This window comes from Heloderma suspectum, chromosome 13 (genome assembly GCF_057233095.1).
Source record: "Heloderma suspectum isolate Gila_16-S chromosome 13, 16-S_ref, whole genome shotgun sequence".
NCBI lineage: Eukaryota > Metazoa > Chordata > Lepidosauria > Squamata > Helodermatidae > Heloderma > Heloderma suspectum.
Window position 1 is genome coordinate 6,084,780 of NC_139470.1, and position 19,148 is coordinate 6,103,927.

At 42.5% G+C, this 19,148-nt stretch overlaps 1 protein-coding gene across 3 annotated transcripts in view; it reads right to left on the minus strand.

Annotated features, from left to right (window-relative positions):
- VPS37B (VPS37B subunit of ESCRT-I) overlaps positions 1 to 18,561 on the minus strand; it is a 29,263-nt gene extending 10,702 nt beyond the window's left edge. Inside the window, exons 1-2 of one of the 3 annotated variants that reach the window (XR_014785765.1) lie at positions 18,273 to 18,539; positions 911 to 1,082 (exon numbers count right to left, since the gene is read on the minus strand). Coding sequence is in view for 1 of the 3 variants with exons in the window: in XM_084820034.1 (XP_084676160.1) it covers positions 911 to 1,082; positions 18,273 to 18,377 (277 nt within the window). In the remaining 2 variants the exon portion in view is untranslated. Of the gene's footprint in view, positions 1 to 910; positions 1,083 to 18,272 lie in introns of all 3 variants that reach the window. The other 2 variants (XR_014785766.1, XM_084820034.1) reach the window with 2 other exon arrangements.
- Between the last annotated feature and the right edge of the window lie 587 nt (positions 18,562 to 19,148).

The following is a 19,148-nucleotide window of genomic DNA, read 5'->3' on the forward strand; positions in this document are numbered from 1 at the left end:
CATGAAGTTACTAGGCAAGCCACTCTTTCTTATCCTCAGCCCAGTGCAAGCACCGCCCCCACCCCTCGCAATACAGAGAGAACACTGCCAACCTACCTTACAGGACTGTTATAATGAGTACTGAGATAACAAAGTGCTTGTAAAGTTCTGGAGCACTTTACAAATGCCAAGTATTATTACTGCACAGTTCAGTCCGTAGAGACTTTGAGGGCTGGACAACGAAACATGGTTTTCTTCCAAATCCACCGTGATCTCCAGGGATAGGAACACCAATATGCCTATATATTTGCTCTTACCAAAAAGTTTATTTCCTAAACAGTGTGTCTGTTCCTACCACCAGTAGGTAATTAAGGGTTTTTTTTAAATAAAAGACTTTGAACGTAAACATTAATAATGACCTGGATTGTTACACAATTAAAGAAATCCTAATTTATCAATTGACTAAGATTTAATTAATCTGCACACATTTGCATATAAGACAGTTCTGAATTTAAAGGCATTCTGATTTTAGATAGTGTGCACAACTGTCACAACAAATATGATCTCAAGAGGTATTCTCAGCCGCCCTGCCCACTTCCCTCTCATATACAGGAACAAATGCCTCTAAGATGGTGGTTACCACATGCAGGTTTTATTCAATACTTATATTTGTAAATGTTTAAAATCTCCTGCTCAACAAGAAGCACCTTTTAGTTGATCAAAATGTTTAATTGATTCATTCGATCAACCAACTTAATGTGGCAGCCCTAGTTACTGAAATTTCTACCGACTCTTAGCAGCACCAGGTATTCATTTACTCCATCTAAATATCCAGAACATGTGCCAGACAGAGCTATACTGCCATTCTGTCAGACACTTCAGAGAGGAACATGCAGAAATAGAAGGATTGTTCACCCCAGAGAAGCATTACCTAGCTTGGTTTTCTTTATCTGATATGCTTCAAAGAGAACATGCAGTTCTTGGTACTTTTGCGTCAAGGTGGCTTTCAGAGCATCCAGCTTTGGCTGGTACAAGAGGTTGCCTTCTGCCAGGCTACGGTTGCTAGCAAGAGTCATGTCTTTGTTAAGCTGAACATTTTGGGCCTGCAAGAGAAAGAGGCAGAGGGTTAAATGGGTGGTCCAGTGTAGAAATGCTAGGGCATTTCTAAGATTCCAATTCATGAGTAAACAGCATTTGGCTCCACCACTCTCCCTGAACTGTTATCTACAAGCAGCCATTCCACCTGGCTACAGAAGAAGGAAGGGTGGAGAAGCATTGCCTTGGGTGAGAGACGACCTGCCATTTGTCTCCCCAAATTGAATGGGTTCGCATGACATGCTAACCCATGATGGTTTATTTTTTGGAACAACCCATGATAGGTTAGCGTGCTGTCTGTGGAAGGTTTTTCTCCCTACACAGTGGTTTGCTTCCCCCAAACAACCCACACTAAGAACCCACGGTCTACAGTAGAGGTTGTTCATACCTACAGTGGGTTAGCATGTTGTCTGTCATGCCAGCATGGGTTACAGAAATCACCTACTGAGCTTAGGAGCATAGTAGGTTGCTTGCATAACCATCTACCCAGTGTAGCTTGCCACATGTGAACCCAGCCATCCAGCTGGTCCTTATAAAAATTATGTAACTTCAAGAATTGCAGGCTGAGTTTGCTTCCCTCACCATCCATTGTGTGGCATGTTTATTAGACTGTAAGTATGCAGGGAGAGACTCTCATAGTTGTAATTTCTGTACAGTGACTCAGCAAATTGGGAAACATATCACAAACTGGTGTGATCCAGGGGCCAGTCTGAGTTGGGAGATTTGGGACAAAATACATGCTCATGTACAGAATGTGTGATTTCCAAGTTGCTTTCTCATCAGCCTCAGTTTCCCAATCTCTACTAACTGGAAAAACTGGGAGGCAGGAGAAACAGAATGATTTAAATATGAACAGGAGCCTTTATGTGCAACTTCACCATAGATGGCTCTACCTTGAAAAGACTAGGTGCCATGATTTGGATGTCACTACCAGCCACAGAGCAAGAGAGATAGATCTGACCTACAGGCACAACACATTAGGAAGAACTCTTGTATAAGCCCTATTGAAATGAAGGGGAGCATTGTAAGCACAGGGTATTCATGTTAATTAGTGGGAGGGAAGGAGGCACTGCCTTCTGAATTACCTGCCTCACTCAGGCACAAGGCGGCCTCAATGTGTGGACACTCCCAAATCAGACTGGTCAGAAATTTAATAAAACCTACAATTTTAATCTAATGGAGAGGAGAGCACAGACAGAGAAGATGCAATTTGCAAGAGATTGGAAAGCCAAACACTACAGGGAAAGCTGGCTTGGCAGTGTTTCACGAGACCTCATAATGAGATTTGTAGATCATAGGGGAAATGGTAAGAGCTGAACTCAGTTGGTCAGCAGGAATGAGCAGCAGGACAGTTTCCCTTGATGGGATAGGGAGAACAAGGCCCCATTTCCTTGATTATACAAATCTGATAAAGAGGTCTTTATTACATTCAGGGGTTAGCATGCACATATGCCATTCTCAGAAGAGACTGGACGTCTTTCTTCACTGTCATACTTCCTACATTTTGATAACCACTCACACAACCTTTTTGCCAATAATTCAAGGCTGCATACATGTTAAAAAGAATGGCTTGCAATCTAATAGATACGATACAAAAATGGAAGAAAATAAGCAAATTCAGGTACTATAAGTGTTACGTAATGACCTAGTGGAACAGTGACCACATGAGATTCTCCCCATCCTGGCAATTTCCCTCCTCCACAGGACTGAGAAAACAGTACACCGAGTCTCCGCAGAATCACTCTTCCCTCAGTTATACACTAAATTGCAACACCATCCACCCAGATACTAGAGTCAGGTTAGTCATAAATGAGTCATGCAAACACCCAATCTAATCCAATACCATTGATAAGGCTAATAGCTGTGGAAAGACATGCAATAGCTAATTGGAAATTCCTGGAGGCATTTGGTTGGCCACTGTAGGAAACAGATTGCTGGGCCCATTGTCTGATCTTCCTATGTCACTCCTGACTGGGTTTCTCCTGGGATCTTTTGATCTTAAGCCTATCTCTTAACAACCCTACTGCACATCATCCCTAAACCCAGGGGTAGGCAGGTGTCAGGCTTGAGGACCTGTTTTCTTTGTTTTTTACTAGTCCCAAGTCCCGCCAACAAGAGCTTGGTGGGAAAGAAATACACTTAAAAGAATCTGGAGCCAAGGAATTTGTTTTGAGGATCAGAACTAAACAGAGGTCATAGCCCTTCCATATAAGAACCTCCGTCTGGTTACCCCAAATTTTATTCATTTCAGCAGTATAATTAAGATGGGTGGGGGAGAGAATCATTTTGTTGTTGCTATTATTAAACAACTGGGAGTCAGAAATCCTTGCTGATCTACTGCAAGTCATCCAGAGATCTAAGAGTAGAAACCAATGTACCTTCTTCCATTCTTGCCATAACCATCTACCTCCTACCACACCAAGCTGGAGATGAGCCTCTTAAAGAAGAAATGGCAAGCCTGTGATCTGTGGTGAATTTGTTCTCTACATCAGTTACGAATTCTTTTTACACAACTCACTGCGTAGTCCTCTCCACTAAGTCTTCCTAAGTCATCTGCTCTTAATAATGCTTTCCCATTCATCAGCCTGCTATCTATGTTAGTATTTAGAGTGTATGTGCGCACGCGCACACACACTCCCAGCCACATTTTTTATATTATGCAAGAACCCCCAACTTAATGTTTGCCTGCAGGCAGCCCTCAGCTGAATTTCATGCAGCCCTCTGCATACGATCAGTTCGGAGCTATGGCAAGAGATAGCTGTCCGTTCCCGAACAGCCTGCTACATGAGAAGGGAGAGAGAGAAAGAGGGGTAGCTGAAAGAGGAACTGAAAAGGGGTAACCCATTCATTTTTTACTCTGGTTCAGCCCACCACCAGCTTGAACCCCACTAACTGCCAACTTGCAGCACCTGACAGATTACCCACAAGGGAATATGGCCCTTGGGAGAAAAAGGGGTTGCAAAATGAAGCAGGACAAAAGCTAATAGAGTCTTGCCAAGAGAACACGCTGATCATAGCAAACACTCTTTTCCAACTCTTGTCCCTCATCAACCCAGAGTTCTGGATTTATACGTCGCATCAAGCAACCCAGGAACAGGGCATTCCTGGGTTATGAAAGCTGATGCAAAGTGGGAGTGGCAAGCAGGCAGGAGGCAGCATACTTGCTCACTACTGTATGGCCCCAAATAACTATGGGTTGTTTAACCCATAGTCATTTTGTGTGACCCAGGCCAGTGCATCAATTTACATATTTCCGTCAGAGACAATATCATTGTTCTCCCTGGCAGTAGCATGCATGGCTTCATAAGTGTAGTAAATATAGGACTACTTTTTCACATAATAAATTAACAAGGAGTGATGCTGCAAGCGGCTCCCATGTAACATGGGAGAAATAACTAAAGCTTACTAGCTTTCTCCAACCTAATTATAGTAGAATGGTAAAAAGATGCTTTCCAAAACAGTGAGAAGGCATACCATTTTTCTGAAATAATTCCTTTAGGAATAAGGAATTAAAACATTTAGGGTTGTATCCGACGGTGGAAGGTTCTCTGATTCAGCAGAGGCTTCCATCAGTGGAATGGGTTAGATTAGATATAACGAGCAGGAAAAGCTACACAGAGTCTTGCAGCACTTCAAATACTAACACATTTTTTTCTTGTACAAGTTTTCATGGACTACATCCCGCTTCATTAGATACATGATATACAGTACATGGAGGTGGGGGTGGAACTGTAAAATGCAGAAAGTACTGACAGTGACAATCACATTATAGTGACCATTCTCACAAAACAGTGGTCGCTGTTAACAAGAACATCCAGCACTAGGTAAGCCAATTAACACGTGTAGTGTGATAAAAATCCTTTACCCTGATTCAAACCTCTGGCAACAAAATTGAACCTGTTAATGAATTCAATGGGAAAACACACTCTTATAGAAAAGGTGATGTATTAAGTACTATGCAAAACACGACTTACTGTTAAGAAGGTAAAAAAAATGATATAGCTGGCCTTTTTATTACTAGATTCTATGACTTCATTATACGAGCCTATATGAGTCAATTATGCCACTGCCTAACTCTGCAGTTTTTCCTACCTGCAAGCGAGGAAGCAATTCATACTAGTTAACATATGTATCCCGAGGCATGTCCTACAAGCTACAACAAAGCATGGAACTACAAATTATAATAAAAGCAGGGGTATAATAAAAAGGTATCAGCCCTTTGTCAAGTCTGCTCCCCCACCCGAACAACATTTAGTTCCAATTCCTACACATCTCAGTCTTATAATACTGTGCATTTTCCTGCTCCCATTTTATATCGCTGGCTGCTGCTTGCAAGGGGAAAAGATGTTCAGCATAATAACATGGCTATAGGATAAGTTGTGCAGTGAATCTGACTTATAAGACAACTTGGCACTACTACCTGCCATTTTACAGTGGAGTCGATCATACAACACACTAACCCACATTCAGTGCTTGAGTGTGAGTTGTTGTTGAACCGTGGGAATGTTTGTTGAACCGTGGGTTAGCATGTTGTCTGAACATCCGCAGGGTGACTTGTTAACCATCCTGAACAACCCAACAACCAACCATGGGTTCTTAAGGTGGCTTGTTTGAGAAAATAAGCCACACTGCATGGTTAACAAGCCAGCGTCAAACAACACAATGTGTGTTGAGCTCCTTTGCTTTCAACAGCTTTGCTTATATAAATCTGTTAACAGGACAGTCTTCCCCAACCTGGTGCCCTCCAGATATACTGTACCACAACTCCCCTCATCCCCAGCCCCTCAGACACACCTGGAGGGCACCAGGTTGGGGGAAGGTTGCAATAAGATCTCAGGAGCAGCAGAGTGAGTACTAGATGCATGGCCACCACAGCAGAACCTCAGATAAAAAATCTTCTGTTCCAGTTCTCAGTTCCTCAACCCTTGAAGAAAAATACTTCACTACTTGTTTCCCAGCTTTGAATGTTTGCATATTTTAAAGATGACAAACTGGAGTTCCTTTGGAACAGACTTCCAGAGCTTTGGAAACTCAAAATGATTGGGAAAATTGGAAGCTGTTTATATTGAGTCAGATCAGTGGTTCGTCCTGTCCAGTATGATCAACACTGATTGCCAGTGGCTCCCCAAGATTTCAGGCAGGAGTTTTCCCAGCCCTACCTGGAGATGCCAGGGATAAAACCCAAGATCTTCTGCATGCAAATCATGTGTTCTACCACTGAGCTACAGTCCTCCCCCTAAGGGAAGGGGACTGGTTATGACTAACATCCTTGACCGATTTTGCAGGTTTTGAGGGATTTAAATATTTCAGATGTTAAAGGGGCTTGATGTGCATTAATGTTACAGTTCATTGTTCTGAACTGTAATTAACAGTAACATGAGACTATAGGAAGAAACTCGACTATGTCAGTGTACAATGCGGTTTATCAAGACAGGAGTACAGTCAAAATCCATCTTTATAAAGAAGGAGATTCAAAATATTACAACAAGTTGCTTAATATGTTCAGCTGTGAATTTCTTTGCATTAAACAAAAAACAGGAAGACATTGTAAATAAGAGGAAAATGGAAGAATTTTTTTAAAAAAGATGATGGCTATAGTCTCTCATTTTAAGTAAATTAAAGAATCCCACCTGCTTTAAAAATGAAGTGAAAGTTGACAGAATGGCTGGATTGTTTAGAACATCTGCTGTAAACAAAAGGATTCAAGATCAAGCCCCCAAGTAGTATCATAAGCTCATTCCCTCTGAACGTTTTCCAAACAGAAGGGGGAACACTTCTCTCATTTATGGTCCCATTAATTTTGTACTGAGGCTTTGATATTTATATAACGTCCACATCATGACTCAAGAGAGAAAGATTAAGCACATCAGAAAAAGCAGCCTGGAATCAAGACGAATTACAAACAAACTACAGGCTATGTCACATGCCTCAATACAAGAGATAATTCAATAAGCAGTAAGGATATATGGTGCAAACAGAGCAGACCCAAACCACACAAAAGCATGCTTTTGTGCCAAGGAAGCAAGCTGAACACAAGCAAGTTTACCTCCTACTGACAGTTCCTTGAGAACTGCCAACAAGGTGGGAAAACAGAGCAAGCTCCTTAGATAAGGATCAATGTGACCCTCAAGACCTCATTTTGAAACACAGACTGGCTTCTAATTATAGAAGCAATACTTTGAATTAAAGATAGGAGCATACTACAGAACCCTACAAACTATGCTATTAAACTGAACTACCAGACCTCATCAACACAAGCCAAAATTATTCTGGGAAGCCGTGCTTTGAAATCACAGTAAACATGCAGGTTAACCCAGGTATCACAAAGACTTTAAATCAATTATGTCTGTGAGAAGTATGAGCCCCCCAGTGGCTCCTATTTACAATTTTTCAACTGTTTTTCATTATTTCCAAGCCCTAGTTATGTACTGGTGGGATCTGAAGCAAAGAAATGAGAGCTGGACCGCAAAGTCTAGAGAGGCTGTAGCTTAGCAGCAGGGCACATGCTTTGCAAGCAAAGTCTAGGGAGGTTGCTGCAAATGAGGCTCAATCTCTGGCATCTCCAGATTGGGCTAGGAAAACTCCTGCCTAAAACCCTCGAGAGCTGCTCCCAGTCAGTGTCAACAACACTCATTTGTTGTGGGGCTAACCGCTGGGTTATTTAGCCACTAAACAACCCAGTGGTCTGAGTTCAGACATCATACTCAGCAGGAGCCAATTGTGGGTAATGGAAAGAAGTGCAAGAACATAAGAAGTGCCATGCTGGATCAGACCAAAGGTCAATTTAGTCCAGCATTCTGTTCACACAGTGGCCAACCAGCTGTCAACCAGGAAACCACAAATAGGACACGAATGCAACAGCACCCTCCCACCACACTTCAGGTCCCTTGTCCGTGTGTTGCAGACAAGCCATCGGTTTTTAACCAATGGGGTGTCATTATGTGAACAGCCCCAGTATAAGGAAGCTTTCTATGTTTCTAAGTCAAATTGGAGATATAATTTCCCTTCTTGTGGTGATAAGAAGAATATGGAGAACAGCTGATGTGTTTGCATTCTAGTTTACTTCAGAATTCTCTGTAACAAGAATAAAAAATATTAGTACAACTGGTTTTCTCCTTCTTTTCTCTTGGAAACTATAGTTATTCAAATGGCTTAAAAAATTAGATGTGCTTAGATACCAGGCCTAGACTTATTTTAGAGCAGGATGGGAGTCTGGGTATTTTCGCTGTAAGTTATGATTAAGTAATAACCCCATTAAATAGCTAGCAGCTGCTATATGGAGTTCTGACCTTCTCCTCTCCTGCAAGCATATACTTTCTTTTGTGTTTTGAAGGGGGAGTGAAGAAAGGGGAGAACTGATGTATGTAAAATAGCAGTTTTCCTACCACAAAATTACCAGATAACTACAAAAAGTGATTCATATGCAGGGTTTGCCAAGTTGAGTTGTGGGAAACAATGCTGGCCCATAGGAAACAACTGATGGTACAACTACAAATACCTTGTGAAATGCGATATCTGAAAGAGACTAATCCCAACTGTTCACCACAATCTGGCAAATCTAGTTATAATCATAATCTTGCTTTGGCAGATGCTACAGCAAGGAATTCTGTCAACATTTCCATTAGATTTTTTTTTTCTAAGCAAGGGATTCACAAATGCTCTAACTTTTTACTGGGATAGCAGCGGTTTAATATTAATCTTGACTTTTCATTTCAGAGATCATTCTCTCCTGTCCCAATACTAGAGTTGCACATTTAGTTATCATGCTTGCACATAGAAGTGTATGTATCTTGAACCAAGGCTCTGTATGTACACATGGACCTTTTGGTTTATTTGATACACGGCCTTTCTGCCCACATCCGCAGCCAACGCAAGCTCACTGTCATTACCTTTCTGTTCTTATAGTCTGATACATCCCTGTCCAAAGTTTTTGCTCATCCAGCTCCACTAGCCTCAGACATGTGAAGGTCTCCGGCTCCCGCAGAGGACTGTCCTTTCTCCCTTTCTGCCCCTTATGCATAACAGCCTCCCAGAACACCTGTAAGATGCCACCACCAATTTTCTTCAAATCTCTCCTCAAACCCTCCTTTTCTGTGAAGACTTCAGTTCAATTCCTTAGTTCCCATGCCTTACTGCAACAAAGCCTGTAAACCAAACCTAAGCATGAAACACTTATAATTAATACATACAATTTTTTTCTTGTCTATCCCTGCTCCACATTCCCCCTTTCCTCTGTCATTTCTTTTGTGTTAGATTTTAGACTGTAAACACCTCAGGGCAGGGACCTGTCCTCTTGTACTCTGTGAAATGCTGTGCACACTGATGGGTCTATATAATGAATAATACTTCAAACGCAGAGCAACTACATATGAATACCCAACTGCACATTTTACCACGGAAGATAAATGTGAAGTCTGGTCATGTGCAAATTTCAGAAGATCTCTGGCTTAGAGCTACAGAATGGCAAGAGAAACATTATATATTAGCCATGGAAGTTTGAGACACAATACATAAGTAGCTGCAAATTAGCCAGTAATTTCTGCTCTTTCAAATATTAACTTCAGCCCAAACACTACTTCCCCGCCAGTTCTCAATCATTTCCTTGTTTTTGTCATTCAACTCAGTGAAGTAAAGCAAAACTGGTGTGGTTTTTTAGTAGATTGTACTATCAACTCCCTCAAAATAGAACTGGGAAATACTTCCTGTTTGGGGAAGGGTTAGTATGGGAATGTTAAAGTTTGCTTTAATTTTTTCCATATTGGACATATGTATATCTGTTAGAACAACCGGTGGATCAACGTTTGTTTTTTGTCGAGCATTCAGAGTGGCCTTACCCAACCTGGTGCCCTCCAGATGTGCTGGACTATAACTTCCAGCATCCTCCAGCTTGGTTGGGGAAGGCTGCTTTAGAGGGTAATTGCATGCAAAGGAGGTCAGGCCTCTTGTACTTTTCTTTAACAGTTGTGCGGAAGAGGGAATTTCAGCAGCCACAGCTTCCTGCCATAAATGACAAGCTCCATCTACCAAACAAGACTCTTCATGCGACTATTAAAGGTGCATACTTCTTTTCATCTGGTCACCCAAGGCACAAAAGCAGGAAGATGTACAAATATGATTAAAAATGAAAGCGGACCCCATGTTGCAGTTAAAGTTGGGCAATGGGTCTGAAAAGGTTGGAGACTTAGACCATGCTGAAACATGGAAGAACCCAAGTGCAATTCCCTGCAGCACTGCCATTAAACACCACAAAGTCTCTTGCTGTCTGCAAACAAAGCACATCCTGGTTTCTCCTCCCTCCCCAATCCAGACAATTATCTATATAGTAGGGAGGTGACCCCTATTGACAGAGTGCAGAGGAAAAACCCCTGCTACATAACACAACAGTTCAGATGCTTTTTAATCACGTTATTTTCAGATGGCGTATGCTTTTATCTAAAAGCCTTTTTCAAACAATACTTTTGTCAGACTAGAAAGTTTGCGAGACATGCAGAGGGAAATCTTCCACAGCACCCCGCCCCCCCACACACAATTGCATCATTAGGCGCAGAACTACCTTATTTCACACTATGAAACTGCTTCATAATGTTGCAGAACACACACGAACACCATGATTATCCTTTTCAACATTTTGATTCTGCAGCAAAATTCTGAGAATCTACTATGCACCTTGAAAAATAGAAATACAGCATAAGCTTGAGGTTGGAATTGATTTTACATGCATTACACAGCTACAAGTTAGTGATGAACCACTCATCAAGACCCAGAAAGATATATTGGGCCATTTTCAAAGCAAGGCCCAGAACACTTGGGTGGGAAAAAAATCCATGAAAAAGTTGAAACAAAGGAAGCACATATTATTTTCTAAATCTGACAGAAGAAAGCAGGCGTTTTCACTGACACTGTAGTGGTTCACTGTTATACAACAGATCATCGAAGTCCAATGTTAAAAATTACACTGAGATTTTTTTTTTTTAAATCTCACTCAGCTACATTTCAAAAGAAAAAATAAACGTGTTACTTGATATAGAACAAAGAATCCAGTGACACCTTAAAGACTAAAATGTATTAAGCCACATGCTTACACAGACTCAAGTTCACTTCATCAGATTCCACATCAACATATCTACCCTTCTGGAAATTGATACAGACCATCCTTCCCCAGGCTGGTGCCCTCCAGATGTGTTTACTATGACTCCCATCATCCCCAGCAAGCACGGTTGGCTAAGAAGACTGATATAGAAGGTTTCTACATTTTTTTTGCCAACATTCCTACAAGCCCACTTATTTTGCAATCCACCCTGCCATACAGCCAAGATTTTACCTAGGGCCCTCCTATGTGTCCTGTCCCCTAGTTCAAGCGTTTAGCCATGTTAAGACTGTTATAGCAAACACACACAAAAACCAAGAGTCCTGTAAAATCTTAAAGACCAACAGTTTTTTCCCATAAGCTTTTCCCATAAGCTTTCCTAGACCCAGTTTACATGTAACAGCAGCGTATCATGGGTTAATTAACCCATGATTCTCAGGGATGAACACCACCTGCAAGCCACTTTTGAGTTCTGTAAACAACCTCCCATCACCCCAATTGGAGGTTGCTAGTGTGACGTCAGTCCAATTCAACACCAGTCCAATTCAACACCAGTCCAATTCAACTTGGACTGATGAATTGTTTAGGGGCTAAACAACCCAGTGGTTAACCCAGGGTTTGTTACTGGGTTAACTGCTGGGTTGGTTAGCCCCTAAACAATCCATCAGTCTGAGTTCACACATCATTCTGACAAGCTCCGAATGCGCTGATCAGCGGTTGTTTACAGAAACTTGTGTGCAGCGCACTTCCCCACATATCATGGGTTTATTAACCCAAGGTATGTTGCCGTGATGTGCAAACAGTCCCAGAGACTAATACCAACTTCATCAGGTACATGAAGGGGCAGAGAACTCAGAATTTTTCAAAAATGTATGCAAGAGGATGTTTTCTGCATATAACAACGTAGGTTCTAGTCCAAAAAAGCTTATGCCACAATACCTCTTAGTTCTTAACATGCCACAAGACACTCTTTTGTATGGCCCATTTTGACATTTTCTTTCCTGATCACTTACTTTCAGGCAAATTTGTGTTGGTGCAAAACTAAGCCATTGTAATATTCCCCTCAGATGCTCAGTTCCCATCTTATGGCCCATTCCCGGAAAATCTCACTAGAACTTTGTTTAATGAGACATCATTGTGCTAAGGTGACAGAACAGAAGCTTATCGTTGTTAGAGGCAGGCTTTTCCTAATTGGTTGACCACAAGAGAGAAGAGAAAACCAATCTGTAGTTATAGGCATGTTTAATTAGTAGCCTTAAGACCTAATTTCATGTTGGCAAAAGAGAACATGACCACATTCATAGTGGGGTTGGAAAACAGCAGAGCCAAGGAATGTGGATATCCATTAGCTTGCTTTTTTCTTCTTTTGACAGTGGTTTGCGAGAACAAAAAGGACTATCTATGAAAGTGAGATCAAATTTGCTGTTCTTGAATCTTTCAGGAGACTTCTGTAGTATCACAGGTCAATGCATCTACTATATTTCCATTCAGCACACATTTCCCCCTCTTGATGAGCCACTTCCCATTAGTTAAATGATAGAAACGCATCCAAGTTTTGCATGGATGTATGTGCGGAAAACTCCATGAAGCTGACACTCTAAGCCTTTCAGCGTTCAGAGAAAAAGCAGAAGTCAATAGTCACAAGAAGAAATGCCCATACCCCGTGCTCTGAGGCAAAGGCAACTCTTTGCAAGCTGCTCTAGTTACCTACTCTTAGCTGGGAAAAACACTGGCTTAATCATATTGCAATTTTTTTTTAAATCTAAGGGTCCTACTCTGTGACTCCACCAACATTTCAAACACACAGGGAAAACTAAATTAATATGGAATGAAAAAAGCCAAATATCAACAGGTTGTTTCAGGAGTGGTACACATGCAACAGCATTTAAAAAGTAGACTCTGAAAGCAATAGATGGTTATTTTCTAGGTGGAAAACATCTCATTTAAACATTAAGTAGCTTTTCTTATCTTTGGTCTTCCAGAATTAAAATTTTACAGTAGCAAACTATGGAAAACATGGGGTACTGGAAAGGTATGTGTGTAACCCAAACATTTCAGGATCTGGCCTAGGTACAAGTCTAAATACTTAAGGTAAGCCTGCCAACTGAAAAGTGGTCTGAGGGAGCAATGCAAGGGGAGGAAAGCTAGGATGTTGTTGAAAAGAACAGGGAACACTTTGATAAGGGTCATATTTCAAACACCTCTGCAAAGTTTTGAATTCCATTTCCTGCAGTATAGAGTGAGAAATAGATTACACATGAAGCACAACCCACTGATTTCATTTCACATGCACAGACATTTGGTGAGAAGTCACACAGCCCCACAAATATTCCAAAGGACTTATCTGCAAATGCTTGCTAAGCAACGAAAGATAAGAAAACTAATCAGGTTCATTCAGCACACAGAAGAGAAGACATTCCGCTATACTCCTCTAGCTACACAGGAAGCTGCTTTATACTAAGTCAAATAATTGGTCCAACTAACTCAGTACTGTAGATACTAACAACTCTCCAAGATTTCAGTGGGTCTTTCCCAGCCCTACTTGGAGATGCCAGAGACTGAAGCTGGGACCTTCTGCAAGCAAAGCAGGTGCTCTACCACTGAGCTATGGTCCCATTATGCAGAAGACATAACACCACAAATTCTATTTTGGGCAGACACTTTAGAGTAGTAGAATCAAGAAAGATACTATTTCTCTCAACACAGACATTCTCCCTTAGAGAAATTAACACCAGTGGTGGCAATAACAGCACCAGCAGTAATCATTTATGCAAATGGTACTTTAGCATAATGAGGCGTAGGAGCACTTTGGATATGGAAATGCTCTCCCTCTTTAGTTATTAGAACTGGAGGTTGCTGTGATGCTTCATCTATTCTACTACTCAAGGCCGGAAGTGTCTTGGATGCCTAGCTCCTCAGACCCCTAAAAATCTGATGCTGGTATCTAGGAACCCAAAATATCCATATTTGCCCCTAGACAGCACTAACATTCACAAGATAAGCTGGCTCCTAGACAATTGATGCCAGTGCGAAATAAAATATTTTCCCTACCCTGCATACAGTCCTGACAAGTACCAATACAACTCAGGGAATACCACTGGTGTCATATCTGTCAGAAATAAGGATATACAAGCTGGACCTGAAACAAAATGTTGTGGTGCAGAGTGCTTCAGTTCAGAATTTCAGCCAGCCAGCCAGCCAGCCCTTTTTCCAAGATACTCCTCCACCACCACCACTGCCGCCCCCAGTTTCTGCTCTCCCACAAGCCATCAGCCAGCATGGTCATGCAGCATGCTCAGTCATCATTGGGCTGTTTTGGGTCCTCTCCCAGGCTTCTTCTCCCCACCAACCAAGACGTTTTGCAATTCTGCAAGTCTTGGGGTTTCACAAACTTGTGAATGGTGCTGTTTTGGCTACATAAGGATCCACCCTTGGAGAATGAGTTCACTACTAGTATATTGAATATGAATCCATCACCACCTTCCCCTTCAAAGCTATGGGAGATACAGCACAGTTGAGTACCAGGGAACATACTTGATTTTCCACTTAATCACACTTAATTTTTGACATCCCTATATTAAAATGATTTCACAAGACTTTGAAATGTGTGTGTCTAATTAGACCTATGTGGCTCTGGCAGTTTATAATAAGAGCTGTAATCCAATGTACACTTACTTGGTTGGGACTGAGTCCAATTGAACCAAGTAGGACTCACTTCTAAATGAACATGATCAAGATATAATTGACCTTATATGAAATTAGTCCTATAAAATAAATTTTATTAAATAAAACTTTAGGCCGCTCTCTAAGGCTGCCACTTGTCTGCTTTTCCTCCCAAATTATCCTTTTCCAAGGTATCAGCAATCAGACAGAAAGTACCAGAGCATTTGCATTTCTGTACATTTTTTCACTCATTAAGGCGTGTCACTTCTCTTTCCTATCCATATGCAAAAATACTCCTAGAAAAACCTTGTACAGTAACCAACAAACTACAGGCAGAGCATGCATGAAGTACTGATTTATGTCATCCACAGACCTATTTGTGAACTAGGTTTGATTCACGCCAACTCAGCCTGTGCAGAGATCTCCTAAATGAACACATCTGGCTATAAAAGAAGCCAGTCCCTCCAACTCTTGGACACTTTGCTTTTTTTCATTTCTGCATGAATTGAAAACCATGAAAGGATCTTAGTTTCTACTGCAAAGTTCTCTTATAGCCTTGAAAACAAGGGGAGTATTATCAGAAAGCTTGATACAATCATAGCTACAGTGGGGAGTTCTATAGCTTAGCACAATGACTTTTCAGACCTGTAGCCTAGGCATTCTCCCTGCTGACAGGCTAGCTTTTAGATTCTGTACAAGCTCGTTAGCAAGGAGTGACTAGAAACTAAAGATCCTCCCTCCCTTTATGAATTCCAGACAACAAAAGAGTACAGAGTGAAGCAGCAAAGATTTCTAAGGATTCAGAAGCCCTTTATTTGACCGGTGACTACACCAAGATCCCAGAAAACCAAGTAATTCAGGAGTGAGTGAGTGGGTGGGTAGGAAGGAAGGAAAAGTTGGCACTTCTCTTATGAGCCCTATAGCAGCTTAAAAAGCTGGGAAGAAGGTAGAACAAGAGAAGGTGAGAAATCACAAGTTTGGAAGGTGTGGATTTAGTTAATTAGCAAAGCTTGTTTGCTAAATTTGAGGGGGGAGAGTGGGGGAAAAGTTTTTTAAAAAATCTTAAATGTGTCAAAAAGGGATTGACTTTTAAAGAGAAAGAATAACTAGTTTAGCTTCACTTCCCTCATGCTCCTATGATTTCAAATACAAGGAAGTGCATAGAAGAAATATCTGCAAATTATCTTGAAGGCATCATCACCTCCAAAAGCAAAGAGCAACAGCTTCTGATCCTAGAGAAAGTGACGGGGCAGTGTTCAAATTACAGGGGAGGGGAGAGAGGGCCCATCATGGGTTGGCTAAAATTGGAGATAGGGGATGTGGTCAGTAGTTTTTATTAAGAACCTCCCCCCCCCCCCGACACACCCCATTCAAGCACGGAAGAGGGGGCAGAGAGGAGATGCCCTGCATCTGCCTCTGAAGCAAGGAGGAATTAACAATGAATTCAAGCTACCCCCATGGGACAGAGCTAGCAGATGTCCTTCCTTTTATGGGAGTGCCCCTTATGCCAAACACATTATAGCTCCACGTAATGAACCTATCCTGTTCTACAGGGCAAGAAACACAGATCCAGGGTGGCTCTCATTTTTTTTAAAGATGTGATAAACAATACAGAGAGAAAGGAAGAAGAGAACATGTATTTGCCATTCAAGGATGCACTGAACTGAATTTAGAGTCTAAATCTGGAGACAGGCGGTGGAGCACAGACCTCCATGTATGCTTTTATTAATAACCCATTTTATTTCCACGTGCTCATAAGTTGGTTGTGCGAGAGGTTGCCAAATCTCAGCTACTCTCTCACCTACCCCCATAATAGCTCATGGTTCTCAACCGACACCTACCCCCACAGACTGTGGTCTCACTAGTCATGCCACCCTACACAGAGCACCTCCCACCCACCATACAGATCCTAATATTTCACTAGCAGGACAGCTGCAAGACCCAACTCGTGGGGGGGAGGGGCAGGGAGGAGAGAATTAGTCATGCTTAAAGTGGAAAGGCCATTCTGAAGATGGAATGACAGGGACACACCCCTTCCCCCATAGTCCTTAATATTTCACAAAGGGGTGGGTGCAAATCTCAACCCAAATCTAGCTAAGATCTCTCTAAAATAAGATTTACTTTACATGGATATCAGATCCCAGCATATGGTCCCGAACATTTCAACAACAGGGAAGGATTAGCATTCCACTCCTTCTGCGTACAGTATGGGGTCCAGTTCATCAGTATTAAGAGGTGAAAGGAGGAGGGCCGGCTACTTGACATGGGCATCCCCACTTTCCCCCGTATCCCCTAGTATTTCAGTAGATGAAGGGAAGAAATAAAGACGAAGGGAAGCAAACAACTAGATCTGGATAGTAATATGAAGTTCTAAAAAGCAGAAAGGAAACCTAATCTAGTTGTGCCCCTACCCTACCACCCCCAAACCCCAGTCCCTAAAATATCAAGCAAAGGGGGTTCGAGTGGGCAGGGAGAAAAATATCACAAGGAACAATTTCCCAGCCAAAAGGGGAAAATGAATAAGATTAACAGGGGCAACTCAGATTAGGTTCCTACACGAAGAGGAACCAGCTCAGGCCCATCCATGCATGCATGCATGCATGCATCCATCCATCCATCCAGGCACAGACACACACACTTGCTCCTTCCCTCAGGCGAAGCTACTTTAATCACTATGCTCATTTACTTGAGAGTAAGTCCCACTAAGCGTGCTGGGACATTCCCGGGTCAACACACAGAGTGATATTATTTGGAGGAAGTTTAAACTAAATAGGGCTACAATCCGGTGCGCATTTACTTTCAAGGTCTTACTTCCGAGTAAACATGCACCCGATCAAACTATAAACATATTAAATATTCAGGATGTAATGTTTTTGATATTGTTGCCTACGCCTGTTTGTCTTCTACCGTGACACTAGCACTCCTCACCCGTATCTTCTAAACGAAGACACAATAAACTTCTAGCCAGAAGAACACTAGGAATATTAGACAGGGTTTGTTTGTTTTAAATTACGTAGTTTTCCTATGTCGCTTTTGAGCAGAGAGTTTGCTACAGGAAAACGACTAATATCATTCCACTGAACGACGGGAGAAGCAGGAAGTCTCAGTCTTACTAGATACAAGCCACGAAAAGCTAATAACACTCACGGCTAATATTAGAACATTCAATGCCAGTATTACGAAGCTAATTATGCAACGCCAATATTGCAAAATAGTAATACTTAATGCCAATACTACTATGGGGAGGAAAGGGGGGGAGGAAAGGGGGGGGAGGAAAGGGGGGGAGGAATACTCTCTAAAGACCGGTTTCCTAGGAAACAGGGACAAAGCTGGCACCCCCCCCCAGGTCCCTACCCCCCTCAGCTCAGCCCTCCCCTAAGGTCCTTGCCCCCCTCAGCTTATACCCCTCAGCCCCCCACCTAAGGTCCCGGCCCCTCCCCGCTCCTACCTCCTCCATCTCCAGGGCCATATTCTGCAGCTGCTCCTCGTCGTCCAGCAGCTCGTTCAGCTGGTGAAGGCTCAGGCCCTCCAGCCGCCTCACGTCCACCGCCATGGCGGGCGAGAAAGAGCGGAAAGATGCCGGCACTCGCGAGGCTCCGCTCGGCTCGGCTCCCTCAGTCAAGTGCTTGCCTGCTCGGCGGCGGCTGTTCCTGACCCTCCCGCCACCCCGCCGGAAGTGCCGCGGCCGCTCTTCTCGCCACCTCCCGCTCCGCCTTACTTCTCTAACCACCAGGTAGGGGAGGGAGTGGTGACGTCACCACGCCTTTCGTCCCTCTCGCCCTCCCCCCACTGAGCGGTGGCTCCTAGAGGAGATGCGGCACGTGAAGGGAGACGGGCGGGGGAGTGGGCAGGAAAGAGGCGGGAAACGGAGGGTCGGCGCGTCGTGTCGTGTGCGCTCTGAGGAGAAATAGGAAAAAGCGCGGGAAAGAAATCCGCCACAGACAGGCCCTTGCCAGAGATGTCGCCTATGTTAGTCTGTCATGGCAAAAACCACCTTAAACACTAACACGTTTATTTAAATTGTCAATTTAAAATAAAATGGCTAATTTAAATTATTAAGGGTGCAGTCCTATAGCGTGTTTAGACAGAAAAAAGTCCTACAACTCCCAGCATTCTCCAGCCAGCCATGGAGAATGCTGGCTGGGAGTTGTAGGACTTTTTTCTGTCTAAACATGCATAGGATTGCACCTTTAAAGTGGCTAATTTAAAATGTAAATTATCCTCGTTTTCACTACAAAGAGAGAAGCTTGCTCTGGATAGCTCTCTGGTTACCCCTTTTCCTTTGGGTGTATCCATTTGCAAGTTTTTAAATTTAAAAAAAATC